Source organism: Etheostoma spectabile, chromosome 18 (genome assembly GCF_008692095.1).
Source record: "Etheostoma spectabile isolate EspeVRDwgs_2016 chromosome 18, UIUC_Espe_1.0, whole genome shotgun sequence".
Classification (NCBI taxonomy): Eukaryota; Metazoa; Chordata; class Actinopteri; order Perciformes; family Percidae; genus Etheostoma; species Etheostoma spectabile.
Genome location: NC_045750.1, coordinates 19,596,903 through 19,623,755, shown reverse-complemented (window position 1 = coordinate 19,623,755; position 26,853 = coordinate 19,596,903). Strand labels below are relative to the sequence as shown.

The window sequence follows — 26,853 nt, the reverse complement described above, 5'->3', positions numbered from 1 at the left end:
TCAGTGGATCTCTTCTGAACTTTAACAGACGGCGATAAGAACCAGAATGCAGCAACCAGGAGCCCGCTGTCATCTGTCCCGGTGGTTCGGCCCAAGGAGCGTCCTGTGCTCTGTGCCGACTCCCAGAGGAAGAAGCAAGACCTGCAGGACCTGCAGCTCGGGGACATGGTGGAGTACGGGGCGAGGGGGGGCAGCAGCCTGTCTCCGGCCACAGAACGCCGCTGTAGCAGCAGGACTGGGGACAGGGAGCGAGGCCGGGACAGAGGGAAGCTCCAAAAGAAGCATTCCCGGGGAAGGACTAAGTCCAGAGGGGCCAAGGGGGCCACAGGGGCTACAGTGGCCACAGAAGGGGCCACAGGAGCCCGAACTCTTGAGGTGTTTGGAGAGAAGCCCAGTGAACCCTCCTTTGCTCAGGAGAAGGACAACATGCACGCTCTGGAGGTGACCCAGTACTTCTTTGAGGCAGTGTCAACGCAGATGGAGCGCTGGTACGAGAGGAAGGTGCAGGAGGCGCGCTGGCAGGCGGAGCAGCGGGCGCAGGCCGACAGAGCCGCTCTCACCCAGAGGATCAGCTACCTGGAGGACGAGCTGCGCATGCTGAGGACTAACAGACACGAGGACTGCTAACACACAGCGCATCTGTCAGCACCAGGCTGCATGTGGACATGTGGACACACACTCCGGCAGGAAATACGGCAGCGCTTGCTTGTGTGGAACTAAACCAGTGGATATAAAGCTGTGTGTCAAAAGATTGATCTAATGTGCCATTTTAAGATAGATCCACTACATCATGTCAAACAGCAACACACACACACACGGACATACATACACTCGCACGCAGAGTAGAGACAGCAATGATGGTCATCTATTCTAACAGAATATGAAATTACAGTAAAACGTAATGAGCTTGTTTTACTGTTAATTTGGAGGAAACACACACACACACCATGAGCAGAGATGTGCGTGATGTGTCCCTTGATGGTGGTGAAAGCTGTGTGATGGAGGGATTACAGTAGAATAAGCTCTTAGTATCTGCTTCCTGCTTATTCATGAGAATATAGCTGAACTGACACTGTATATAGTAACCCCTGAAGGTTTTCCTTAGTAGTTTTTTATCAGAATCAGAAAAGTTAGACTTTCACAGTGTGTACATTTTTTTTTTTTACAAACTGAACTAATTAATTAACTTAGTATTTAAAATATGTGGTATTCCATTTTATATGTCCATCTCACATTTAATTAGTTCCCCGCGTTAACATTAACAGTTCTCATTTCATGATCATGTTCATTTAAAGATGCGTGCCATCTTAAATCCAGGGCACTGAGGCTCAGAGACTAAAGCAGCATTTAAGATGTGCTTAAGATTATTAATAATATAATACATAAAATCCCTAGGACATTATTTGAACTGCAAAAGGGATGGCTTTAGCTGACAATTAAACACTGTAACAGGGTAGTATTATTCAATTGGCACTCTCCAGACTCCACAGTTTGGAAATAACAGCTTCCAGCTAAACATTTACAATACACACAATATGTCTCCTCACCAGTTCCTGTGGCCTGTGTATTAACTCCAGTGTCTTAGTGAGTGTGTGAGAGGAGTAACGTCTTTACAGTCCACTGAGAAGGACAGTTAGAGGAGACTCTGCGGACTCTATCTGTTACTGCATACCAGCAGAGGATCTCTACTACAGCCAACACTGGAGGGGGTTCAGCAGTTAGTCCATCCAAAGAAAATAAATCAGCATTTATTTACAAGTATTTGGATAGTCCAGTAACTATTTCACTCTTAAAGCAAAAACACCTGATTGCAGTTGTGAGGATTGACTGCTTCTGTCTCTTTTAATATCATTGTTCACTTTTGTCTGGAGTTTCACAGAACAACAGATGAATGGATAATAAATAATCATGGGTCCGCCCTGGTGGACACCAAACCAAACCGCGTCCCGGCCCTGAACAGTCCTCTGTTTGTAATCTCGTCTCCCTGCATGCCAAGGCCAGTCCTGATGGAAACATCACTTGTCATGTTGCATTGTTACTGTCTGATGTAGTGACTGTCTGCTCAACATGTTGCTTAGTCACACATGAATAACTCTGTGGATATGAATAATGCACTGTGTATGATGATGCCCGAGACATATTTTGTATTAAAAAAAAAAAGATCATTCTGAATCATCTGTGGTGTCATTAGTTTCCCTTTAATATACAATATCATGACATATTATTAACAGCAGTGTGGCGAGGGTTCCAGTCAGCCTCATGGGTTAATGGCTGGAGCCTCTGGGTCAGTTCATCAACACATCCTGAAAAAGGTCCTGCAGCGCTCACTGACAACAACACTCCCCTGCACAGTCTCCACAGAAAGCAGTCCAGACCCCCAACAAGCAGTCCAGACCCACAGGTAGCGGTCCAGACCCCAACAAGCAGTCCAGACCCCCAACAAGCGGTCCAGACCCCAACAAGCAGTCCAGACCCCCAGGAAGCAGTCCAGACCCCCAGGAAGAAGTCTAGATCCCGAGCAGCTCCAAGTCACCGGCCGGCCAACGCCAGAGACTTGTGCAGCTCCTCCAGGTGGTTGCTTGCTTGTGTGATCATCATACGGATGGCATCCTGCAGGAATAACAAGAGGAAGAACTGCAGTAATGGATAGAGAAGAGGATGCTGGGAAAGCACGAACACTGTAGTTTGAGTACTGTTTTTTCCGGATCTTTCAATCAATCACAAATCAGTCTAATTAGTTCTCAGCCAGTCTCACAGACCTTTCTCGACCTCACAGAGTAAGGTCTGGCTACACCACAGATGCATTCTGGGATAGGGGGAAAAATGCCCAGGCTTGCTTGTATTTCTTTAAGGCAAGGCAGGTTTATTTGTATGTCACATTTCAGCATCAAACATTTAAACCAATCACAAGCGTTCTGGGCGGTGCTAAGCTCCGGCCGCAGAGCAACAAGGCCTGGTTAAAAAGAGAGTGTGTGTGTGTGTGTGTGTGTGTGTGTGTGTGTGTGTGTGTGTGTGTGTGTGTGTGTGTGTGTGTGTGTGTGTGTGTGTGTGTGCGTGTGTGTGGGGGGGGCTATGGCCCTGATTGGTGCATCTGAAGAGGGAGTGGTGGATTTTTACAGGCTGTAGGTGGAGCCAGAGGAGCCAGATTTAGTTTTAAATAACCTGCTTCATGTAGTTAGATGAAAGTTAGTTGTATAAGTCTTACGTACTGCACCTTTAATCGTTGCAACAAGAAATATGCATCAGCATTAAAGTAAAACTACGGTTGATTCCAACACGTAGCTCTGTTGTTTGTAAATATGGAGTGCTGTCAGTAGAGAGAAAAACTAAACCAATCGGTGCTGTCTACACCGTGTTATCTCCCTGCTACAGTGGAGCCAGGAGAGCAGAGCAGCCCGCTACAGCAGGTGAAAAGTTCAAAGGGTCTCGCATGTGCATAGGTCGCTAAGCAACAGTGGGCCACTGCTCTCCTGGCTCCACTGTGGTGTCCGATTACGTTTTTTTTGTAGACAGCAGCAATTGTTTTTGTTTTTCTCTCTACTGACAGCCCTCCAAATTTCCGAACAACAGAGCTACGCGTTGGAATCAACCGGAACACTCCTTTAATTGAGTGTAGAATCAGTCAAATTTTAACCATCAGCCCCTTTCAAGACTTTCGAGACATGAAAGTAAATGAACACACCGATGTGTAGATATTCTCATTAACATACTCCTGTTCTGAGCATGTCATCAGCTCTTTGACCCACAGTGGTTCAAAGTATGGTCCATGGGCCAATGGCGGCCCTCAGGAGCATCTTGTGCGGCCCTCAAACATGACATTAAGTGCCTACATTATGTTTGAATCCTCCCCTGTCACGCTGCGCGCCTGTCAGGTTAGGAAAGACAAGCAGCGGCGTCTTGAGTGTCGCAATGATAATGTTGTGTCATTAATGCTAGTGCTGTCAGCTAAGGTCAGCGATTTAGGCCCGAGTCATCAAAGCTTTGAGAGCCGCTGCTGGAACACTAGCAGAGCGGCAAATGCTAACATGCTAACACACTCATGTGATCTCTGTACCTGGTCTGTGGCGTTCTTGTTCCTCTTGAACTCGTCCCTGGCCCAGTCACTGAGGTACTTCCGGTCTGCCTGGTCGGGTACCTTCCGTATGGCCCTCAGCATGTTCCTGTAGATCCCCAAAACTCTCTGTCTCTGTAAGAACTGGCCCACAGTCTGCCGTTAGGACCCAGGAGGGCAGCTAGCACACATTATTATTATTATAGAGTTGTTGCCAAGTAGCACTTCAGGTGTGAAGGTGTGTGCCCTGGTTGCTGATTGGTTGACACAGATACATGGATAGATACATAAAGCTCTATTAAAGCCAGACTAAGAGGAAGCTCTTCAGTTTGATTTTAAAAGCAGAAACATTCTCCACTAAAGAAGAAGAAACAGATGATGGCTTGGCTTGGCTGGAAGTGTAGTGAAGAGATAACCACACTAGTACAATCTTACTGACAGGGTTCAATATTAGCACCATCCTCCAGACAAATGCTGGGGAAATATGCTTCACCAACCAGCCAAAAAAGCAATGCTAATCCATTGAGTGACTGAAAAGATGTGAACATCCACGAGCCATTGGGTGTTGGATGAAAGGATTCCGTTTGGACCCTGCTCACAGACACCACTTCTGTAGCTGGGTCTGCTATATGCTAACACTGCTAACCCATGCTAAGAGTGACAACAGGCTGGGCTGTCATTGATCTGAAACCATCTGACGTCAACATTATGTCGAAGAAAGCCATAACCAGCTCAGCTGATCACTGTATGACATATGATACAATATTTACACCAGTTACGTCACAGAGCTGCAAATCAACAACGCATTTGTTGAAACGAGGACAGGAGGACAACCTGCTACAGTGGGACACACAGCTCTGCCTACCTGTTTCAGAGAAAGCGCTGCAGACGGTAACCTTGAAGCAGCCATCTCTGATAGACCGGATGTTTTGAGCACGTGACTACCACCTTAATCCGTATGCTTCCATCTGGTGGAGGGAGGTAGTCATGACTAGGCTGATGCTGAGGCATCAGTGAAACAACTACTATTGGAATGCACTGGATTCACAAAAGAAAGAGAAAGACTAGGATGAGAAAACATATTCCTACAGACCTACCTGGGACTATAAAAGCTGTCCTAGAATTCATCAAGGACACCAGATAATTCCTAAGGAAATAGGATACTAAATGGCAATAGATTGTTGCCCTGGGTAAGGCAGCAATGTCCAGTAAAGGTGCCTAGTGTTGGAATAAAATGTATTCATATCATGTGTGCTCATAAACATTATATTCACGTAGTGCATTATATTAATCATGTATGTGCAATTCATTAGATTTTAAACTAAAGAGCAGAAGCATTACACAGTCTGCTTGGCTTCAGTGAGATTATTAAGGTTCACATCTAAAGCATGTAGTTCATAAAGTTTACTGTGACTTTATAATAAGTTGTTTTGGTACAATATATCCAACCATAGCTCTGCCTAGTAAGTTAATTCTGAAAAGTAGGGCCAAGGGTGGTTTGGGACACGTCCTGGTTTGGGTGAAGATCCTCTCCAGTAGCAGTCTGAGACCTGTTATCTATTTTGCAGGCCGATCTCTGCTAGACACTAACCTTCTGGAGACAAAAAACAGCACACAAACATGTCACGCGGTAGCAACTGAACTGTGCACATAAGATCAAGCAGAAAGGGAAAAGAGTTAGACAAACTTGGGGAGAGCTATGGATACATATTCTCTGTAATCTTGTCTCTGGAATATATATTCTATTGGAATAAACGTTCTTTTATCCAACCCTAGACTGCAGGAACTTAGAAGGGGGTGGTGGAGGGAGGACATCCAGAAGATCTCTCTGTCAGAGCTGCACACTGGATTCAGGAGGCGTGGCACCTGGGTGGTGCACGCTGTCTCCCTTAGTCATCATGATTGCTTTTGTTCCACCTGCTGCCCCTCCATTTGACCCATGCCTCCATGGGAGGAATAGCAGGGACGTAAATCTCCAACACTAGGATCTCTGCCTTGAGACTCTCCACATCTGGAATCTGTATATTCATATATTGAAATGTGTCAACGATTCAACACAGAATCGTTTAAGGATGTCAATAAGCAGAGGCCCAGACAGAGCGGCCTTGTAAACGGTTTATTGTGTGGATCATTCACTTCATGGTTTAACAGATGGGTGCGATGAAGAAACAACGTTTGCTGACATGTCAGTCCACGTTACAAAACACACATTTCATCAACAGCTACTCCTAAAGGACACAGTGATGAGCTCGGAGGACAGCAGACAGCAGCCGGCCTTCGTCAGAGCGGGAGTCAGTCTGCCGTCCCGGGGCTTCAGAGTGTGGACATCTGACTGTAGGAATCCTGACGGAGCTGGGACCCTTCAGCCCCACAGCTGACTCAGGTGTGAAGTGAGGCGCAACACTGTTCTCTCTGCACATCTGTCGCTGTGTTCACATTGAACATGGATGATTTGATGACCTTCATTAACACTGACTAAAACATCCACAAAAAGGATTTCAGGTCTATGGTACGAGGACAGAGGTATTTACTGACTCACACTAAAACGGGGTCATCATGTCATCTCAGACGTGCAAGTTAAAGCAATCCTCATCACATTACAAAAGAAACTGAGAATTCCCCTGATAACGAAGACCAAACCGTAAAGGTTGCTATCAAACTCTACTAAAATCTACAGTAAAAATAAGAAAATAAAGGCACATGTACATCCGTCTGATGAGTCCTTTGTTGCGTTGTGGCCGGCAGACGAGTGGCGTTGTGCAGTTGCTTGCTGCCCACTTCTCCCTTCCTGTGAGAGCGTCTACTGGTCGGCCGCCGTGACCAGTTCAAACCACTGTCTGAGTGCGTCACTCAGCGTCTCCGGCAGGGCGTTGACGTCTCGCAGGATGACATAGAAGGGGAAGGGGAACTCGTCCATGTAGGAGTGGATCTCTGGCATTTCTCCCGGCCCTTTGAATATGGGCACCTTGATGTCCAGGATGGAGTCCTGCGGTGCAGCAACGGGGGTCAGTTACACTTTGTGTCTGCACGTTTACAACATCAAAAAGTTCAAATTCTTCTTCACTTACCCGTGAGTTGGGGTTGTCAAGCACCACGAAGGTGATGAAGACATTTGCGCTGCGTGCCGCCCGCACTGCTGCCATCACCCGCTCCTTCCCCTCCAGGAACAAGCCCCGGCCGTCAGACACCACTACCAGCAGCTGGGCCGTCTCTGTGGGGGGGGGGTCATACAGTTAAAGAGCTTAGTTTGTGTGAGCCGCGTGTTTCCAACACTGATGTGGAGTACACGTTACATTGCTGCAGCAGGGTGACAGCTACTAGAACAGAATAGACTTTAATGTCTCACAGTTGTTAGTTGTTCTATTTGACGGATGGTTCCCTGGTGGAAAACAGCAGACCAATCAGAGCGCTGTACGCAGGATTAAGAATGGCAAAGTCACATTTATCCAAACAAAGGAAAATAGTTAGGGCTGTAATCTCCCAGTCAACTAGTTGATTTATTGGTTGATACGTTCTGGCTCAACCAATATTCTGATTGGTTGATTTTTTGCCGTGTTAATTTCATCAGGTGGAAGCATAGACGTTACAGTCTATGGGTGGAAAGCACTAATTGCTAATGGGGGTGTTTACAGAGCACCCCTGTTTCACAGGTAACAGTCTGTCTTCAGAACACCCCCCTTGTTTTCACTTTTTTGGATTAGCCCAACCCACTGGGGACAGATTGAAGAATGAACTAGAAGAGTGTCATTTCAGTGCAAAATAATTAGGTCAAAAACCGATATAATATACTGCAAATAGCCTACAAGGACAAGTAATGCGGGACAGTACAGTTAATTAATCTAACGTTTTGTTTTCTCGCCCCTCCGCACAACCCCCCCCCCCAGTCGATTTTTAGTCGAAATTTCAGGACTTCAGTCGACCAAGATTTTCTTTGGTTGATTACAGCCCTAGCTAATTGAACCATGTGTTGAGTCAAAGCAGAGGTTGACGAGCTCAGTGTCCCATTCTGGTCCCTATTCACGCTGTACTTTGATTAGTGTTCTGCAGCACATTGTTACTGGCTGGCTGGCAGTCATTACCTGAGTTTAGAGATCCAGGAATCTGCTGTCGTGCTGCTAGAAACATCTGTGTTGAGGTGTCTAAAAACTACAGAGAGGCATAAAGATAGAGAGAGAGAGTCAGTCTGATCAGCCACATCATAAAGGATGTAAAAACCACAAGCTCAAGTTGTTTTTCATTCATTGTGTGCAGCATCACTCTATTAAAATAAAACATACAGTATCTGTTATACATAAGCACTTTGTATTGTTAATATATATATATTATATATATATATATATATATATTATATGTGTGTGTGTGTGTGTGTGTGTGTGTGTGTGTGTGTAGTTATTATGAAGCACAATGGATGGAGGAGCAGTACACAAAGTACCCACCTGTGCTATCCGGGTCTTCTTCTGTTGGAACTGACAGAGTCGGAGGATCCGAGCCCCGGACTCATCGTTGAACTGCTGCTGGAAAGGGTGCAGCAGCTGCACCTGCTCACCAAAACTGGACACACGAGCATGTGTTAGCTTACAAATACATGTACACATAGTATGATTTCATAAAAATTACAACTGTTTTGAGTTTCTTTTTTTCGTTTGTACGTGGCTCCATCATTTCATCTGTCCATGCATACGCTCACCCTGACACCACACCTGGCCCACCTCCAGAGGGTGAGAGCGTTGATGATCACTGAAGGGATTCAAAGCCAGCTGCACAGACAGACAGACAGACAGACAGACAGACAGACAGACAGAAGACAGACAGACAGACAGACAGACAGACAGACAGACAGAACAAAAAACGACAGACAGTACAGACGGCAGGGAGCGAGCAGCACAGAAGCCCACAGACAGACAGACGGACAGACAGACAGAGATCAGACCACACACCAACACAACGAACCCACTACACACAACACACTCACACAACTCTTACGAACCAGTAATAATGATGCTTATTTGCTTGGACGTGTTCAGGGCGCTGGACAGCATCAGGGCTCCCTCTGCCGTTCTAGAGGTTCCACCATGCGAGGACGTTCTTCGAACAGACAGCACGTACTCCTCTCGGGCTTAGCCTCCTCTGCAGATCTTGCGTGCGGACTGCTGGCAATGTAGGGGATCACCATCATCACGAGTCCTGTGCGTAGACCCTGTGACGAGCACACGGCCACCAATTAACTACACCTGTATTTCTAAACACCTAGACGTAACATAACGGACGTGTCTCTGCTAACGGTGCAAGCATGTTCAGACGAGCACAATAGGAAGACAAGTAAGACCAGCAAACCTGGTGGCACGAGGTCATTGGAACATGATGTGATCATTTAACTCCTTAAAGAGGTGTTGTGTAGGAGAATGTTGCCCACTTAGTTGGCACCTGTGTGGGCTCCAGGATGAGGCGGAGCTGCTCACACAGCTGCTGGGAAAGAGCCGAGGTCAGAGTCTGGTACTGGTGCCACATGGATGCTGCTGCACTCTCCTGAACACAGACAACAACACATCAGTCACAGGGTACAACCACACCAACACCACTGGATATGGCTCCGTATGAAGACATCTTTTTGTTATGTTTTACTACATTGATCTTTTATCAAATCTCTCTGCAGACAAAGGGGGATCACTGAGAACTGTTAGAGGTGACCCTTCAAGACATGTCTCAGTCCTTTCCCCTTCTGGGGTTCACCACTTCTTTAAATTGAGTTACTAGTAGTTTAATTTGCTTTGTAGAAGCTCCCCTATGTTTCAATCTTTGTATAGTGGTCAAATTGTTTCCAGATTTTCTCATACATCTCCAAATTGTAATTTAATATATAGGTTAATCTCTCTATGGACATACATTGTGCCATATTCTTGATCTAAGCACCAATTGTAGGTGCCTCCATTTTCTTCCAGATGAGAGCTACGGTCCTTTTTGCCTGTAGTATGCCCATTGATATGTTTAACGCTGTATATGAGCCATTATTATTATTATTATTATCATCATTATCATCTTAGTTGCGTTGCTTTGTAGTCTTCACATTTGATGTGTCTATATGGGTCTTTTTTATTTGTTACATGTTTTATGTGTCTTCATGTGTGTTGTTTGTGCTATGGTACACAAAAAGAAGATGTGTGGAAATGATTATCCCTGTGGGACAATAAAAACTAGAACTCAATGTCATCTGGAAAGGGGGGGGGGGGGTCAGCCTCACCTCCTCCTGAGTTCCTGGAGCCAGGTGGTGCCAGGCCTCCAGCTGCAGCTCCATCTCCCTCCTCAGCTCCTCGGGATCTCTCTCTGCTTTCTACACATCACACAACACACACAGAGCTCTGAGTCTGCATTTGTAAAGGCACACAAGAAAGAAATAAATAAATAAATAAAGAGTAATTCTGTACCTGCATGGTGTCCAACAGCAGCTCAGGAACTGTGTGAATGGTGGATTCTCTGTGTCTGTCTGCTCGCCCTTCTTCTCTGGGTTTTAGTCGGTCCTTCCACTTTTCCTCCTCCTCCTCCTCCCCCTGCCTCTGCACATCCATCTCCCCACTGTCTACACCTGCACAACAATAAGAGGAGGGGGTGATGTCACTAAGAACTCGGCGGATCTGTAGTCTAGGAGTGAGAGAATGGGAGTGTGTCACCTGTGTGGGAGGCCTTGGAGTCCAGCTGCTCAGGCTTCAGCTCCTGGACCTCAGCCACCTGCAGCTCCTCTTCTTGCTTCTCTGTTTCCATGGCGATGTCCTCATCATTCTGATCTTCTTCCTGGTCCTGATGAGGCCCGGCTGCTTTCTGCTGGTCTGCACTGGCAACATCTGGAAACAGCAGCATATGACCCATGTATCCACTTGAACCTGATCACATGTTGTACAAATGTTCCTGAGTGTATGCAGTGGGATTACTGACATCACATGTTGTACAGCTGTTCCTGAGTGTATGCAGTGGGATTACTGACATCACATGTTGTACAGCTGTTCCTGAGTGTATGCAGTGGGATTGCTGACATCACATGTTGTACAGATGTTCCTGAGTGTATGCAGTGGGGTCACTGACATCACATGTTGTACAGATGTTCCTGAGGGTATACAGTGTGATTACTGACATCACATGTTGTACAGCTGTTCCTGAGTGTATGCAATGTGATTACTGACATCACATGTTGTACAGATGTTCCTGAGTGTATGTAGTGTGATTACTGACATCACATGTTGTACAGATGTTCCTGAGTATATGCAGTGTGATTACTGACATCACATGTTGTACAGATGTTCCTGAGTGTATGCAGTGGGGTTACTGACATCACATGTTGTACAGATGTTCCTGAGTGTATGCAGTGGGATTACTGACATCACATGTTGTACAGATGTTCCTGAGTGTATGCAGTGGGATTACTGACATCACATGTTGTACAGATGTTCTTGAGTGTATGCAGTGGGATTACTGACCGTATGTCTGCGTGTCGTAGGCCGTCTCTCCCTGCCTGATGTGTTCGTACAGGTCAGACTCCTGCTGGGCGTCGGTCTGCCTGCCATCCTCAGAGTGATCCTTCCTGCTCTCTACCGTACGCAGACGCTTATTCACTCGCTCGTTGTAGTCGCCTGTGGAGCGCTCGTTGTCCGCCTGACCAGGTTTCCTCTTGAAGCTCTGGAGCAGCACAGAAAATGAAAAGATGAGACGGGTTGAAGAGAAAAGGGAGGTAGAAGTGGCAATCCACCAGAATCCAGATGTTCCCGGGCGTACCTGAGTCTTGTTCTGCGTCTGTGTTTGTGAAGCCATTCTTGCGGTCAGCTTTGAGTGGTGGCCCTCTGATTGGCTGGCATCAGCGGCTCCGCTCCCATGCTCCTAACAAAGCAGAAATATTTCAGACTTTATCTCCTTTACGGGACGCTTTGAGTGATGGACTAAACACACTTTAAACTAGAAGGGGCATACCTTTGCCAGGGCATGTCCTCACAATGCAGACTTTCAAATCTTGTATTCTTTTTTTACCAAAGACATCTTTCTTTGACTGCTGTGGCTTGACATTGCAGTATTAGATGTTTAACATTGTATGCATTTGTGAATATGTTGACACATTATGTATCATCTTTACTGATTCAATCCCAGACCAACAGGATAAAATCTGGGTGGGGAAAGTAAAGAGCAGTGCTTGTCCCTGCCTCATTACCACCACTGAGGTGCCCTGAGGCCCTTAACATCAAAACCACTCCAGTGGACACAACTGTGTGAATGTGATCAGGGCCTTCCTGCAAAAAAGAATCTGCCTCTCAGTGAAGCTTCCCTGAATAAATAAAGGTTAAATTAGTCTCTGTCCTGGAGAGATTTCTAAGGTCAAACCCCTCCCCCACGGTGCAGTGTACCTCTTTAGCCTGTTCTCTCTCGGCCGCCTCTCCTGCCAGCTCCACAGCTGTATCACTCTGAAGGCTCTGCTCTCCAGTCTGGCCCGCCGTGTCGTGCTCCTTCCTCTCAGCTGACTCCGGCTGCTCCTCCTCATCCTCATCTCCTCCCTCTTCCTCCTGTATGCAGCAACAGTCCCAACAGTGACTCAAGTGTTCATCACACGGCGCATAGGCCAGTACAGCAGCACTTTGACATACGCACCTTTGGGTCCTGTCCTTTGTCATTGGGAATAGTCAGATCTTCATCTTTTCCCGCCTCTTGTCCTCTCTCCTCTTCCTCCTTCTCCTCTTCATCTTTCTCAGAAGACTCCTCGTCTCCCTCGGCTTTATCTCCTCCCTCCTCTCCCTCTCCCCCCTCCTCCTCTTCAGTCCTGGGCTCCTGGCCGCTCTTCTCTCCTGGCTGCTCCGTCTGCTCCTCCTCCATCTTCTCTGCTTCCTCCTCCTCCTCGCCTCCATCTTTCTCTCTGTCCTCTTTCTCGTCCAGTGCCGTGCCTTTGTCATCAATGTCCAACGGATTCTCCTCTGCAAAGGGAAAGGCAATAGGAGCTCACTAAAGGAGTTAACAAACGCTGCGTCATGCCTTCATTTCAACAAGGGAATGTGTCTCACAGAGTAAAAAGACTTTGCACTCTATTGCAAACTACCACTAAACTGTGCTCTTGTGCACTGGACATGTTTCAGACTGTGTCCCTGTTGGTATGCAGCTCTCACCAACATCCTCGCCCTCCTCATTGTCCCCCGCCTCCTCATCCTTGTCCAGGTTCAGGTCCTCAGGCAGATCCAGGGCCTCGGGCTCAGGTCTCTTGTCCTGCTGACCGTGGTAGGGGTCCACTTCATTCTCATCAAACTCCCGCTGGGAAACAGCAAGAGCAGCCATCACAAACAGCACAGCCAAACATTGTTATATCTGAAACCAACCCTGGGAGGACAGTTTGAACAACAAAAGTGAACGATTCATGATTTCATCACTCCATAATAAGAAGATTACCTCATCTCCTTGCTCGTTGATTTTCTCTTTCTCCTCCACGTCCATCTGCTCATCTTTGTCCTGGGTATTCTTGTCTTTGTTTGGGTCTGCAGCGTCCAAGTTGTCATCCTTAGCAACCAGCTCTGATTCCCCCTGAGAACCCAGTGTTGACAGGAAGTTAGGGCACATTGACAGTTACATCTGGCTGGATTAAATAACGATTCACTTTAAAACAGAAAGTAGAATGATGGCTGTGCTGCATTCTATAACTCTATAAATGCTTGGACTGTGTGCTGTCTACCTGGTCCATGCCCTGGCCAGACTCTTCCTCCTGCTCACTTCCTTCCTCCTGATCATCATCCTCATCATCCCCCCACATTCTCTCATCCAGAGTGTCCGTCTGTCCCTCGCCCAGGTCCCCCATCTTTTTATCCAGCTCCTCGTCCTCCTCTTTAGCTGAGTCATCATCATCACCTGCAGATGATTCAAAGGAGAAATATCCACTCAGCAGTGATTCTGGGAGACCTTTCTAGTGAAGTCTTCACTGTCTCTAGTGTCCTGCTACAGTCAGCAGCAGCAGCAGGAACCGCAGGCCAGGAGACCCAGCTGGAAGTGGAACAAGCCAACAATGAGTGCAATATTAAAATCAATAGGCTATAGTTACCTGGTTCTTTTTCCTCCCCATCATGCATTTGGCCATCAAAGTCCTCTGACATCTCGATAGCATTGTCCTCCGCTTTGATATCCCCTTTATCCTGCTCTTCCTCCTTTTCCTGACCCTCCTGGAAAGTGTCCTCCACCTGGAAGAGGAAGAATGCAGGTATAGATTCCTGTTGGTCCAACGAGCCACCTTATACCTCAGACAGGCTTCCTGTACATTCAGCCGGTTCAAAGACTCATTCAAGTTCACATTGATAACTATGAACTCTCTACATGTCTTATATAGACGGCTACATATTGGCATGTCAGGTGGAATTACCTGATCTTCATTCTCTATCTTGTCACTGACGTCTTTGGTGCCCTCGCCCTCTCCAATACCTCCGCCCTCATAGTCGTGGAACTCCGTGGCACCTTCTCCGTCTCCGCCGGCCGCCAGCTCCTGAGGCAGGCAGAATCCCTGTGGCAGGGGGGGGGGCAGCAACATTTAGTCCCTGCATTGAGTTTTTAACTCCCGAACCTGCTAATGGCTGTGTTGCTGTGTGTGTACCTTGTGGGCGAGCTCGGTGAAGATGCTGGCCAGCACAGACAGCAGCTTGCCTGTGCTGCGGTGCGCACCCAGAGACACAGCCACATAGTAGCGCACCAGGTCACTGTACACGGCCAGCAGGGGCTCCAGCTGCACCAGCAGCCTGCACGCTCGGCTCACCTCCTACACACACAGAGAGAGAGAGAGAGAGAGGAGAGAGAGAGAGAGAGAGAGAGAGAGAGAGAGAGAGAGAGAGAGAGAGAGAGAGAGAGAGAGAGAGAGGGTGTGAGATGGCTGTACAATAAGATACCTCATTCTGAAATATAAAGAAGCTGTGTAAACATGTGCGTGTGTAGAACCCCGGAAAATTTAACTGACACTTTGACGTAAATGTATAACATGCAACCTGGCAAGCATCAGCAGAGTGGGTTTGTTAAGATGAGACAGAATAGAAAGAACGGGCTCACGGCTCCTGAAGCAATCTACTGTAAATGTAGCTGGACATTAAGTCCTCTGGGTGTAACATGAGCAGCTGCTCTTGGTACCTGGAGCTGTGGTGGTGGACATGAGTCACGCTGTGTCCTCAGCTGGCTCAGCAGCCTCTCTAGCCGGCTGCTAACATCTTCCACACACAGAGCCTCCACCTCTGCTGCCAGCTCCTCCTCCAGGAGTCGAGTCAGGTGACCAGGCTTCAGCAGCTCCTCCACAGGGTCTGCATCCTCCCCCTCCTCTCCAGCACCCTCTGAAACATCAGGGAACAGCATGTGGACAGCCATTAATGCTGTCAGACAGTCTCATACATGCGCCATGGAGGAAATGTTAACAACACTTTGTCAATGCCGGTGAATTTACAATGAGTTTTAAACATCCTTAAGGTTTGAGCCGTCCAGTAGCACCACAGAGATGTTTTGATAAGACTGAGTGCCCTCTGTGTTTGTCTCATTCACATGAGTGTTTGAACATGCACACATGTATCCATGGTGACTTTGGAAGATATTAATACAGCACATTGAGTGCCATTTGTCAAGCCATGTTCAGATGGCGTTTGTCTGCTTTAGAATGCTGAAAGCTACCAATGATCAGAGATTCTGAAGAAAAAAAAACAGCTTGTGGATCCTAGAGGGGGACGGAGGTAAGGAGAAACGTGGTGGTGGTGGGGGCTCAGACATACTCAGGTTTGGTGTCAACAGCACAGATGGGAACTGGCGGGAAGGTGATGTGGAAGCCCCTGAAAGAAGAATGTCTAAACAGCAGGTGACAAGTGTCTTCAACCCAGTGCACCTGCTCATTGATGGACGGCCAAAGAAGGCCTGAAGACTGCAACTACACAGGTGTGCCCAATAAACCGGCAGATCAAGGTTATATTGCTGCTTGAACCAACAATTCAATTTTATTTATATAGCACCAAATTACAACAACAGTTATCTCACTGCGTTTTTCATAAAAGAGCAGGTCTAGACCGTACTCTGTGATGTTATTTACAGAAGCCCAACAATGAGGAGGACTTTGCATTTGTTGCATGTCCTGTACACCAGCACTGCAGAGAGCACTGCTGGCATCTCACCTCTTGGGGCGTCTCCATGCTGCTCTCCTTGTTGCTCTCTCTCCCTTTTCTTCACCAGTGTCTGGACAGCACACAGCACTGTGCTGATGGTTGTCTCCAGCTCAGCAGAGAACTCAGCACAGAAGGCAGGCTGCTGATCTGTAAGAAGAAAAAGAGGAACTGTGAAGCCATGGTAATAAACGGGATTTCATCGGACAATACAGTGCCAGTGCTGCTACTTTTCAGCCTCTTTAGTTTTCCCTCATGTCTGTCAGCCAGATGTCATGTTATATGACTTATATTAGTAACATATTAGTAACATTTAAAGGAATGATGCTAAGTGTATTCACCTGCGTGCTGCTGTCCCAGGGAGAGCAGCTGGCTCTTCCAGGCGTTAAACTCGTTGATGCTGGCCTCCACCTGTCCCCTGACATAGTGCAGGCTCTGGACAATGGCCGGCTGGCTGGCTGCGCTGCCGACACACACGGCCGGGGTAAAGAGCTGCTCCATGACGGGCATCTGAGCCACGACCACTCCCAGCTGCTCAAAGGCAGAGCTGCACGTCACAAAATGATTCCTGTGGAAAACAACATTGCTGTTGGGACTGTCTTTGGATGGTGCAGCATCAAATTTCACATAAACTCTCGAGTGATTGTTTTACCATGTGTGGAGCACTCTGCCCGACGTCTGCTGTGCCACAGAGTCCAGCTCCAGCTTCAGGCTTTGAGTCTGCTTCAGCATTGCATTCATGCGCTGGTGTAACTGGCACCAGTCGGTGTCTCCCCTCCTCAGCAGACAGCCAGGAGGCTGGCGCTGAGCTGCCAGCGGGGACGGGCACCTCAGGGTGTGCTGCCTCCAGCTGCTCGCCTCCTCCTTCTGCTGCAGGTCCTCCGGGCAGCACTGCAGCAGCCAGGCCAGCTGCTGCAGCAGGGTGGTGCATTGCGCAGCTAGCGCCTGGCCCCGGCTCACCCAGCCCTGCAGAGGGGCCTGGGGCGGGAGGGTGCAGCCTGCGTCCTCACAGTGGCTCTGGAGGTGGGCCTTGACGCCCTGGACGCTGTCTGTCAGCCTCCTGGCAGTGGAGACCACACACAGAGAGACAGTAAGAAACAAAATCCAAATGTTTTTATTTACAATTATGGCTGTAGTGCGTAGTTTCTGTCACCCCCATTAGGAATTCTAAGTAATGAACAACACTGTCCACAGGATACAAGCCTTCAGTGAAAGTGCACCCCCTCTCCTCCACACAGTTGCTAGCATCTGCGTCCCCCTGGATGCCCCAATCTTCTGAACTACTGATACTGAGTGAGTTGTGTGGAGCCGATAGTCTTAAATAGCTTTGTAGCAACTCATTTGGCAATGGCTTGAATGTAAAAGATGTTCATTAATATCAAAGAGTTACGCACTGAAGCTTAAATATTCTTCTAAAACAATGGTGGAATTTAACATCAAAGATAATCCTGTAGGACTCTGTAGTTCCATATTGCAGCGGACTGACCTGAGATGGAGCCAGTGCTCAGTGAGCGTGGCCAGTCGTTGCCTCTGTTTGAGCAGCAGCTTGAAAAGGTGAGAGGAGAAACCTCTACAGCGCTCTATGTTCCCCAGACCCAGCTCCTGCAACCAGACAATGACACACACACATACCTCAGACTACAGGAAGCTAACATCTGTTCTTCACCTGTAATCCCTGGCCCTTTCAACCACAAAGCTGTTCTGACCATCAGCATCGGAACCTGACCTTGGCAGCTTGCTGCAGAGCAGTCTGCATGCTAGTTCTCCTGGCCCACGAACGGTAGAAGTACTTCTGACATCCATCCCACGCTGTCAGCAACTCTGTAAACAGCCTAGCATGAGAGAGAGAGGCTTTCAGAGTACAGAAAACATAATCTAGAGTTGCCCATTACTTTGGTTTATCTTTCTCTGTTACATTACTAATTTAATACATTTCAATGAAATCTTCTTAAAATTTTAATTATGGTGAATGCAAAAAATGTTGCCAAATAGTTGAAACGTGTCATAAAGTCAGCAAACTGACTCAGTGTTATAAGCTAAAGTGTTGCTTAATAATTCATCATTTCATTTTGCAATTCTGGGATAAATGCTAACACCAGAGTCATGTTATTAACTTGACTCCTTATTTTCATTTGCACAACAGTATCTATTTAAAGTTTGCTAACATTAGCCACCATTAGCTACTGTACATAGTGTCACTATTAGCTGGGATGTTAGATGATTTTCTAATAGCACGCAGCAGGCATTCTAAGGCAAAGTGAAGCGCATGTGACTGAGCTATGAGCAGGTTGTATTTACACGCTCTCGGCCTGCTCCTGGTTCCTGACAGCAGGCAGAGCGGTGCTCATCTCCAGGGGATGCATGCAGAGGGTTTGCTCTGGGTCTGCAGTCCTGTTCCACGTCAGACCTTTACGGTAGGACAGACCTGAATGGGAGCATGATATAGATATATGAATATATATATAGATATATAGAGAGACAGAGGTTGGAAGGCTTAAAGTACTATGTGACACCTGTAATCAGAGAGGATAACTCACCTATTTCTCTGAGCATCTTGAACAGGTCTGACAGAGCTCTCTGCTTCTGCTGCAGGATGTGCTTGACCTCAGATTTCTGCTTCTCTTTCTCTGCCGTTGTGTCGATGCTGAGGTTCTGCAAGTCCCGCAGGTTGCTGATGACCTCGCCTGAGAAGAAGGAGAACAGGACACTGTATTAACACTGTTGCTAGTTGCTGTTGCTAGTAGCCGAGGAGGACACGGAGGTTTAAAAAAACATGATGGTCAATTTACAAGAGGTCATTATCTTCACTTCTAGCTTTGTGGCAAGGGCTTGAATGTAGCAGATTATTAATATCAAAAAGGTATGCACTAAAGTTTTAAACTAATAAATCCTTGTTAGTTGGCTTTGTTGTGTGCATCTTTTGACTTTGTCATGGCCGTGAGGCCCGGTTTGTGACTGTACAAAAAACAGTTTAGGTCTCTTTCGCTTGATTTTCCCTTCATGACAACTGACAACTTTTTATGACACTTTGCGTGACAGGTGGCCGTAGTGACAACAGGCTAGCTCCTATACAGTCTATGAGTGATAAGTGCAGGTGTACTTCGCACATAAAACTGTATGCAACCGGGTCTGTCGATAGATAGAGTATCTAAAGTATTGGGGTCATGACTTCTGCATAGAAACATTGCTGTTGAGTTTTTCAAATCAATTTCTCTGGAGTGCCATCTAGCTCCATTTTATTAGAGAGAAGGCAGACATCTCAACGGCATTATCTCCAACACTGGGCAACTCCCACCTAAACTATCTCCACTGATAAACACTACGGAGAAGAGGAGTCAGAGGAGTTTTAGGGTGAACTCACACAATTACGGTCACACAATTAATCAGAATTCTGTTGAAATCGTAATATGGACTAGTGCAATATCCAAATTAATATTTTTCAGTGAAAATGAGACTAATGATACAAACTATCATTCTTACCAATATTGTAAATCATTGAAATCACAATATCATTCAAAATAATCACAATTAGGTACTTTCCTGAAATTGTGCAGCCTTTAAGAATTGGACAAATTCTGACTTGATGATAGCACTCGATGAAAAGTAAGATAACCAAAATTATTACAATGCATTAGACATTAGTCCATTAGACATTGAGATAGTGTAAGTGAGATTCTTACCAGTGAAGTAGTCTAGGTCTTCAGCCAGATCAGGCACTGGATTTTTCTTCTGCAGCTGGACGCAAAGTTTCTTCATCTTCCTGGACAGAATGGGCAGACGTCCCTGCAGAGACGAAGCTTCAACTCCTTCCTCCGGGCCTTCCTGCTGTAATATCCAGCGCAGCTCCGGTTATTCACTCATCATGTATAACCATAAAGCAAATGCTAAAAAGGAGAAGAGATTATTCACTTGAGATAATGAATAAAAACATGCGTACCTGCAGATCTCTGCCCTTCCCAGGCAGGGTGCTCTTCAGTGCCCTGTGAACCCGATGGAGGGGGGTTTCCTCTGGGTTGGCATCCACACTGTCCAAGCTGGCGCTGCTTCCCTGCTCCACCAGTGCGGCAACACTCGGACCACTCAGAGCCTCCATAAACTTCTTGACAAACTTGAAGAGAGTCCTGAGAGAAAAGAAAACAGGTAGAACAATGTTTGTGGCGGCCATCTGCCGTCTCAACACAAGAAATATACGGCTTGGCACAAATCCATCGTGGTGATGTTTTACCGATGCGTCTTCTCCACAGACTGTTTAATGGACCAGAAGCTGACATCGTTCCACTTGGAGATCTTGACAAAGTCCTGAGGACAATAATTCCCATTACTGTGTTGCTCTGACGTGTGCAGTGTGGACATGAAGGTTTTATTGGTATGCACCGAAACAAACCTTGAGCTCCTTCTCGATGGGCGCTCTCAGCTGACTGATTCTGGTGTGGATGCAGTCAGAGAACTGACTGTAGTATTTGTGCAGGTTCCAAAACAGACTGGACAGTGATTCTGTGAAATAAGGAAAGAGTTAACACAATGCAGTTTTTCTCACAGCCAAGAAAAAAAGAAATGCTGATATTCCCTTGTTTTGACCTGTAACTATAGAATACATCTGCAACTCAAAAGTATTCTGAAACAATTAACATGAACTAAAGTGATGAAATGGACATTTCTATCAAATGCTGAGTTTGGTTAACATTAATTAATGTGGCTGGGTTGGGTCAGTGGGTAGAGCAGGCGCACATATGTTGAGGTTTATACCTCAACGCAGAGGTCCAGGGTTTGAATCTGACCTGTGACGATTTCCTGCACTTCCTCTCACCTCACTATTGCATCCTTTTACCGGTTGCGTGTGATGTAGGCCGTTTATTTTTTTGATTATCATTTTTTTCCCTTTATTATAGTGAAAGTGGATTGACATGAAAGAGTGAGAGAGATGGGTGGATGACACGCAGCAAAGGGCTGCAGGTCGAATTCAAACCTTTGCCTCTGCAGGCTCTACTGGGTGAGCCACCGGCCGTATACAAGCTAACATAAGAGTACCACAGAATGAGGACTGTGGACGTTGTCCCCCATATTCTACAGTGGCGTCACGCTATAAAAGGATGGCCAGAAGAAGAACTCTTTATGCAGAGGGCCTGTATGGAGTGTGTTAGCATAGATTTGTAGAAGCGTAGCGGCTGACCCTGTCCAGGCTGGCTGGGTAGCAGCAGGAGGTGGCAGTGGAAGCTGAGCACCATGGCCAAGCGGCTGTGGAACTCTCCCAGGGTGGAGCCCTCCATGAAGGCCTGCAGGGTGGAGGACACTGAGGACAGGGAGAGGTGCTCCACCTCCTCGTCTGGAGGGGACAGTCAAAGGAAGAAAAACGTCTTAACAGTTGTAGCATTTGAAGGGTGGATATATTTATTTTCCACATGTCCTGTTGTTGCTATCGTTGGTGTCTGTAAACACACACTGATTAGTTGTGAGCTACTACTGTGTAGTATCATTGCTATATCATTCTTTATTGTCATTTGTTTCCACTTATGACACAGACATGATTTGACAATCAAGTTAAATCTGCAGAGCTTCCTTTCACTTCTTATAAATATTTTAATTGGATAGATTCCTGCATAAATGTACATTATGGGGAAGTTTCCACTCAGCCAATTACACAGACTGATTGGTTGATCAGTGTGTACGTACCTGTTTTAGTGTCCATCCCCTGTTCCTCCAGATATCTCCCCACCAGCTGGTAGATAGAGAACCAGTGTTTGGTTGATTTCTCAGTGTGCCGCTTCTTTGCGTTGTCCAGACTGCTCGACCAGCAGCTACATGTCCCACACAACAGGGACAGGAAAGGACACATTAACATACAGCTGGTGTACTGGGTACACCCATGGACAGGTTGAGGAGCGCCATGTTTAATCTCTCTTCTCTGGTATCTAAAAGCATCTGAAAGGTAAGGTAAGCCCGCTGTGTCATACCTGAGCTCCAGTTTGCGCCACTGGATAATGAGCTGTGTGACTGGTTCCAGTTCCTTCCGTAGAGAGACTGAGCGGCTGGCGTTGTTCTCCCAGTCCTGATGAGAACACAGAGCTCAGAGCTTATCAAACACATCTCTGTTATTTGAAGCTGATAATTCATTGCAGCTTATTTTTTTTCTTTTTTTTTTAACATCACAGACTTATTTTCTAGTTGTTTAAATGTGTCAGCACTACATGGATCTCACAAAAGTAATCATGCACACTCACCTGTGCTTTACTGAGCAGGATCTCCAAACCGTTAAGGAACTTGGCCAGTGGACTGGCCAGACTGAAGGTCATGATTCTCTCCACAACCACAGACAGCTGGAACACCACACACACACACACACACACACACACCACACACCACACACACACACACACACACCCACACACACACACACACACACACACACACACCACACCACACACACACACACACACACACACACACACACACCCACACACAACACACACACACACACACACACACACACACACACACAAATCAACTCATCTGAAGAGTCTATTCTACAGCGTCAGCTGGATTTGGAGCAGATTACCTACATTATCTACAGAAACCTCTCATTGACTGTTTAAGCTTTACATGGAATGTTTCACTCTTTTCTAATCTGTGTACAAATCGTATAATTTTAATGTATCGCAATAATGTAATGGACTTATATGGTGCTTTTCTAGTCTTAACGACTACTCAAAACGCTTTTACATGGTACAGGAACCATTCACCATTCCACACAATCACTCACAGTGGCCGAGGCTGCCGTACAAACTGCCACCTGCTCATCAGATAAACACTTACACACATTTACACACAGATGGGGCAGCTTCGGGAGCAAATTGGGGTTCAGTGTCGTGTCCAAGGACAGGCAGGCGGCCAGTCTACCACTGAGCCACATACATTTTTAGATGGACATTGTGGGTTATGGTTATTAGTTTTCATTTTGAGGTTGTCTAAAAAAAACAAATAAATTAGGTTAGTCATTAAAAATAGCAAGATACCACAGTTCATGGTCTGTTTTCCAGATATGGATACTAAAAGCTCTGGGGGAGTCATTCCCCGGAGTCCTTATGTTCTTTTTTCCCCAGCATGTTCCCTCGGATCAGGGATGCTCCAAATTCATGGTAGCAGCTGTCGCCATGGTTCTGCTACACGTTCTGCGGTGCCAGGTTCATCTGCTACACTCTGCGGTGCCCAGCTACGTCCTGCTGTGCCTTGTAATGCCACACAGTGCCCTGCTATGCCATGAACTACTACAAAGAACTGCTACAAACTACTATTTTTTCTATTTTTGTTATTTCCACTAACCCCAACCGGCCCGTCAGACGCCGCCTACCAAGAGCCTGGGTCTGGGTCTGGGTCTGTCCCAGGTTTCTGCCTAAAAGGAAGTTTTTCCTCGCCACTGTCGCACTGTTGCTTGCTCTGTAGGAAACTACTAGAACTGTTGGGTCCTTGTAAATTCTGGAGTGTGGTCTAGACCTACTCTATCTGTAAAGTGTCTTGAGATAACTCTTGTTATGAATTGATACTATAAATAAAATTGAATTGAATTAAAAGTTCTTTTTTTTGATGACTATCTGCAATGCTCTCTGTAGATGCAGATTTCTAAAACAATTCCTAAGTCCGGGTTTATCACCTGGCCTGATTAAACACACTCAAATGTCTCCAATTAAGAAATTGGGCTCAACATTTTCAGCTTTTTTTTTTTCTTAAAGAAAAAAGACTTTCCTGTTGGTGAAGAGTCTGGGGAGAAATGTCCCAGGTTTGATCCTGAGAATGACCAAAGCATGTACATAAAGAGGCCTTGCTTCCTGTTACATTACTGGCATTAGAAGGTTGAATCCCTACATGCTACCTGACTGCGGGCCTGGATGTGAAAAGGTGAGTGACCTGTAAGAGGGCTGGGTGCTCGGGCCAGTCGTCCAGCCTCTGCTTCACTGCCCCACTCAGCTGCTCCAGGACAGGAAGGCAGAGACGGGCCTGGCTCATGTTGGGCTGCTGGTAGAAGTCATACGGTCCTTCTGGTGCAAAAGCCAGACTCTCAGGCCCCCCCGAGCCCTGCACGGTGTTCTGCAGCAGGGTGGAGAGCAGCAGTTCACTGCCTGTCAGCTGCTGGTCCAGCTCAGCATCTGAGGGGAAAACCCAGGTCAATGTTCCACTCACAGGAGTGCTCCAACAGGAAAACAAATGTAAACAGGACACTGACCAATCAGATGATAGAAGCGTGACATCACAGGGGAAGCAATCTGATAGGAGGAGACCAGGGCTTTGATGTGTTCGCTGCTGTGATTGGCTGGTTTTGTGCCCTGGTACCACATGGACTGGGCATGTCCCAGGCAGAGGCACTGATGGACCTGGACCACGGTGTTCATGGCAGCTGGAGACAGAAAGCTGCTCTCACTGGGCTCTCCCTGGGCTTCCTCCTCCTCGTCCTGGAGCCCAGAGTCTGCTGGTCCCTCCAAGCTGGGCTGGGACATGATGTCTGCAAAGTCCTAGAGAAGAATGGACAGAGACCCTTACCGTTGTGGCAGGCACTTTATTTATGCAGTTGTTCCATAATATCAGCATGTTGAAATTCAATTGGTCTGAGAGAAATCTAGAGTTCTGCTCCTCCTCTTGTTTCTGTTTTTTTTAGCTTTAAAAAAATCTAGCTCTGACAGGAGACTTAGGCCAATTACAAGTCATTTCAGAGGGAGAGAGTGTTTCTATTGGCTGTTCTGCATGTGCACAGAGGGGAAGCAGCAGTCAGAGAACTCTCTCTACTACTACTACAAACTCTGGCGTCTCTTTGCTTTCTACTCACTGCAGCTTTAAATGGGGACTGGACTTCGGAAACAAAGTGGTCTAAGTAAGACCTTTTGATCTGGACCAAAGCTCTCCGCTGAGCTACCAGCCAGACAGCCATCATGTGCTGTAGATGTTTATGCTCACAAGAAAAATACTACTACTACTACGAAAAATAATTTTGATTGAGAAAATTGTGTTGAGCTCTCCGTTTTAGCTACAGAGTGAGGCATCACACTTCTGTTACATCTTTGTTGGGAGTCGCACATGCTCAGTACCAAGGTAAGGACTACTAGCCAGTCAGAAGCAGAGTATGAGGGCGTGCCCTGACAGTACCTAGGTAAGGACTACTAGCCAGTCAGAAGCAGAGTATGAGGGCGTGCCCTGACAAAGTAATGCTCGTTAATGCTTGTGTCTCTGAAGTAAAGGCTGGATTACAATACAGCTGTCTGGAGCAGTTTATGAACAGTGTTTTCTGTTGGAGATGGTAAGTCCCTTTGGGGGGACTTTGGGGCTTTTCACTTTGTAAACCTATAACATGCACAAAAAGTATATATAACACAATAAAGGAAAGGGAAAAGCCAAAAAGCATAATAGGAGCACTTTAAATATTCTGGTTGATTCTGGCACTGCAACTAGACCAGGCAGACATCTTGTGTGAATACCTTGTTAAACTGAGGGAACTGGCGTCTGAAGTCCCTCTCCTCCTGCTCGTCCTCAGTCAGTCCCGAGCCATGCAGTCGACTGCGGTTGCGGTACAGACTTGCCTCCATCTGCTCTCGCTCTCTCTTTTGTCTCTCCTGCTCGTCCCACTCGTTCACCAGAGCCTGAGGAGCATCAAGGTACAGTCAGCACAGCATGCATTTCATTTGGACAAACATTTTCATTCCTTGATCAGAGTCAAACCCAGAAGCCCATGGATCTTGGTGTGAATGGAACTCTGACCTGACAGATGTGTCTGAAGAGGCTGCGTGTCTCGGGGCTGAACTCCCCTGTGGACAGGGTGTGGCACTGCACATACAGCAAAGCGTTGAGGAGCAGAGTGGAGGACTTGGGGACCACATGCTCGGGGTCTTTCTGCTGGGGCAGGAGCTTCCCCAGGCAGCGCAGACTGTCCATGCAGGCTCTGGAGCAGAGGAAGTCTGCCCGAGCCAGATAGGACGGCAGGCTAGGGGAGAGGGAAGGGAAGGCCAGCAGGCAGGACACCAACTTGGGCAGACCGGGAACAGGTGTGAGCAAGGCGGACACTTGAGAGGCCACCAGCCTCATCCCGTGCCGCAGTTGGAGGATGCCGGTCCGCACCGGCCCAACCACATCGGGGTACAGGGGGTAGTCCTCCAGCAGCCTCTGGCAGATGTGCTTCTGGGAGTTCTGCCACACAGCCTCTTCCTTCAGCAGGCCCTGCACCGTTGAGCGAGACCTGGAGGAGGAGAGGGAGCCCTGCAGAGCCTTCAGCAGGTGGGACAGCAGGTCTTCCACAGCAGACGCCTGGCCGACGCTGCACAGGTAGTGCTGCAGCTCCTGGAACAGGCGGCCATACTGGGCGTCATGAGGGCGACAGGCCTGCTTCCTGGAGAGCTCAGCTATCTGCTCCTTCACTTGCTGCATGCGGATCCACAGGTACCTACAACAGCAAGTCACATACTAGGCGTTTTACTCATACTTAACACATTGCTCACATGCCACGCGTGTCGTTAAATGGGTTCTTCTTCTCCACACTGGCTCTTTATTTTTCTTTTAGACTCCATCGTGTAGAGTTTGAGTTTTCATGCATCAATACAATGAATTTGATTTGTTGAATATAAATGTTTCTCTGGAATTGAATGATTTGGAATCAATCCCAATGTCTTAAATGTGTAAACTTATAACACTACACATTGTTGA

General features: G+C 47.0%; 3 protein-coding genes across 8 annotated transcripts in view; 1 reads left to right on the top strand and 2 right to left on the bottom strand.

Moving 5' to 3' along the window:
• Window positions 1-14,587, top strand: part of ankrd6b (ankyrin repeat domain 6b) — a 43,930-nt gene extending 29,343 nt beyond the window's left edge. For 4 of the 5 annotated variants that reach the window (XM_032542347.1, XM_032542346.1, XM_032542345.1 and 1 more), the window contains one exon: window positions 29-2,165. In XM_032542347.1, coding sequence (XP_032398238.1) covers window positions 29-627 — 599 coding nt within the window. In that variant the 3' untranslated portion in view covers window positions 628-2,165. Of the gene's footprint in view, window positions 1-28; window positions 2,166-14,576 lie in introns of those variants that run through there. The other variant, XR_004336075.1, reaches the window with a different exon arrangement.
• mdn1 (midasin AAA ATPase 1) overlaps window positions 1-26,853 on the bottom strand; it is a 1,030,807-nt gene that overhangs the window by 960,698 nt on the left and 43,256 nt on the right. The window contains exons 62-95 of the mRNA XM_032542336.1: window positions 25,915-26,593; window positions 25,635-25,796; window positions 24,392-24,677; window positions 24,076-24,314; window positions 22,395-22,490; window positions 22,128-22,222; window positions 21,847-21,971; window positions 21,347-21,499; window positions 20,561-20,670; window positions 20,402-20,475; window positions 20,114-20,297; window positions 19,857-20,001; window positions 18,714-18,860; window positions 18,475-18,601; window positions 17,903-18,008; window positions 17,663-17,778; window positions 16,829-17,236; window positions 16,518-16,744; window positions 16,189-16,326; window positions 15,170-15,366; window positions 14,646-14,807; window positions 14,418-14,555; window positions 14,103-14,238; window positions 13,740-13,912; window positions 13,460-13,591; window positions 13,183-13,324; window positions 12,674-12,993; window positions 12,433-12,588; window positions 11,813-11,914; window positions 11,518-11,716; window positions 10,717-10,887; window positions 10,474-10,631; window positions 10,290-10,379; window positions 9,475-9,577 (exon numbers count right to left, since the gene is read on the bottom strand). Coding sequence (XP_032398227.1) covers window positions 9,475-9,577; window positions 10,290-10,379; window positions 10,474-10,631; window positions 10,717-10,887; window positions 11,518-11,716; window positions 11,813-11,914; window positions 12,433-12,588; window positions 12,674-12,993; window positions 13,183-13,324; window positions 13,460-13,591; window positions 13,740-13,912; window positions 14,103-14,238; window positions 14,418-14,555; window positions 14,646-14,807; window positions 15,170-15,366; window positions 16,189-16,326; window positions 16,518-16,744; window positions 16,829-17,236; window positions 17,663-17,778; window positions 17,903-18,008; window positions 18,475-18,601; window positions 18,714-18,860; window positions 19,857-20,001; window positions 20,114-20,297; window positions 20,402-20,475; window positions 20,561-20,670; window positions 21,347-21,499; window positions 21,847-21,971; window positions 22,128-22,222; window positions 22,395-22,490; window positions 24,076-24,314; window positions 24,392-24,677; window positions 25,635-25,796; window positions 25,915-26,593 — 5,996 coding nt within the window. The remainder of the gene's footprint in view (window positions 1-9,474; window positions 9,578-10,289; window positions 10,380-10,473; window positions 10,632-10,716; window positions 10,888-11,517; window positions 11,717-11,812; window positions 11,915-12,432; window positions 12,589-12,673; window positions 12,994-13,182; window positions 13,325-13,459; window positions 13,592-13,739; window positions 13,913-14,102; window positions 14,239-14,417; window positions 14,556-14,645; window positions 14,808-15,169; window positions 15,367-16,188; window positions 16,327-16,517; window positions 16,745-16,828; window positions 17,237-17,662; window positions 17,779-17,902; window positions 18,009-18,474; window positions 18,602-18,713; window positions 18,861-19,856; window positions 20,002-20,113; window positions 20,298-20,401; window positions 20,476-20,560; window positions 20,671-21,346; window positions 21,500-21,846; window positions 21,972-22,127; window positions 22,223-22,394; window positions 22,491-24,075; window positions 24,315-24,391; window positions 24,678-25,634; window positions 25,797-25,914; window positions 26,594-26,853) is intronic.
• Window positions 1,804-5,021, bottom strand: lyrm2 (LYR motif containing 2). 2 transcript variants are annotated; one of them, XM_032542371.1, is made up of 4 exons: window positions 4,917-5,021; window positions 4,055-4,195; window positions 2,519-2,610; window positions 1,804-2,380 (listed from the first exon to the last, which is right to left on the bottom strand). In XM_032542371.1, the coding sequence occupies exons 1-3, from the start codon at window positions 4,959-4,961 to the stop codon at window positions 2,530-2,532; spliced, it is 267 nt and encodes an 88-aa protein (XP_032398262.1). In that variant the 5' UTR covers window positions 4,962-5,021; the 3' UTR covers window positions 1,804-2,380; window positions 2,519-2,529. The 2 variants fall into 2 exon arrangements, with proteins under 2 accessions (XP_032398262.1, XP_032398261.1); XM_032542370.1 differs by having other exon boundaries at window positions 2,185-2,610; window positions 4,917-5,011.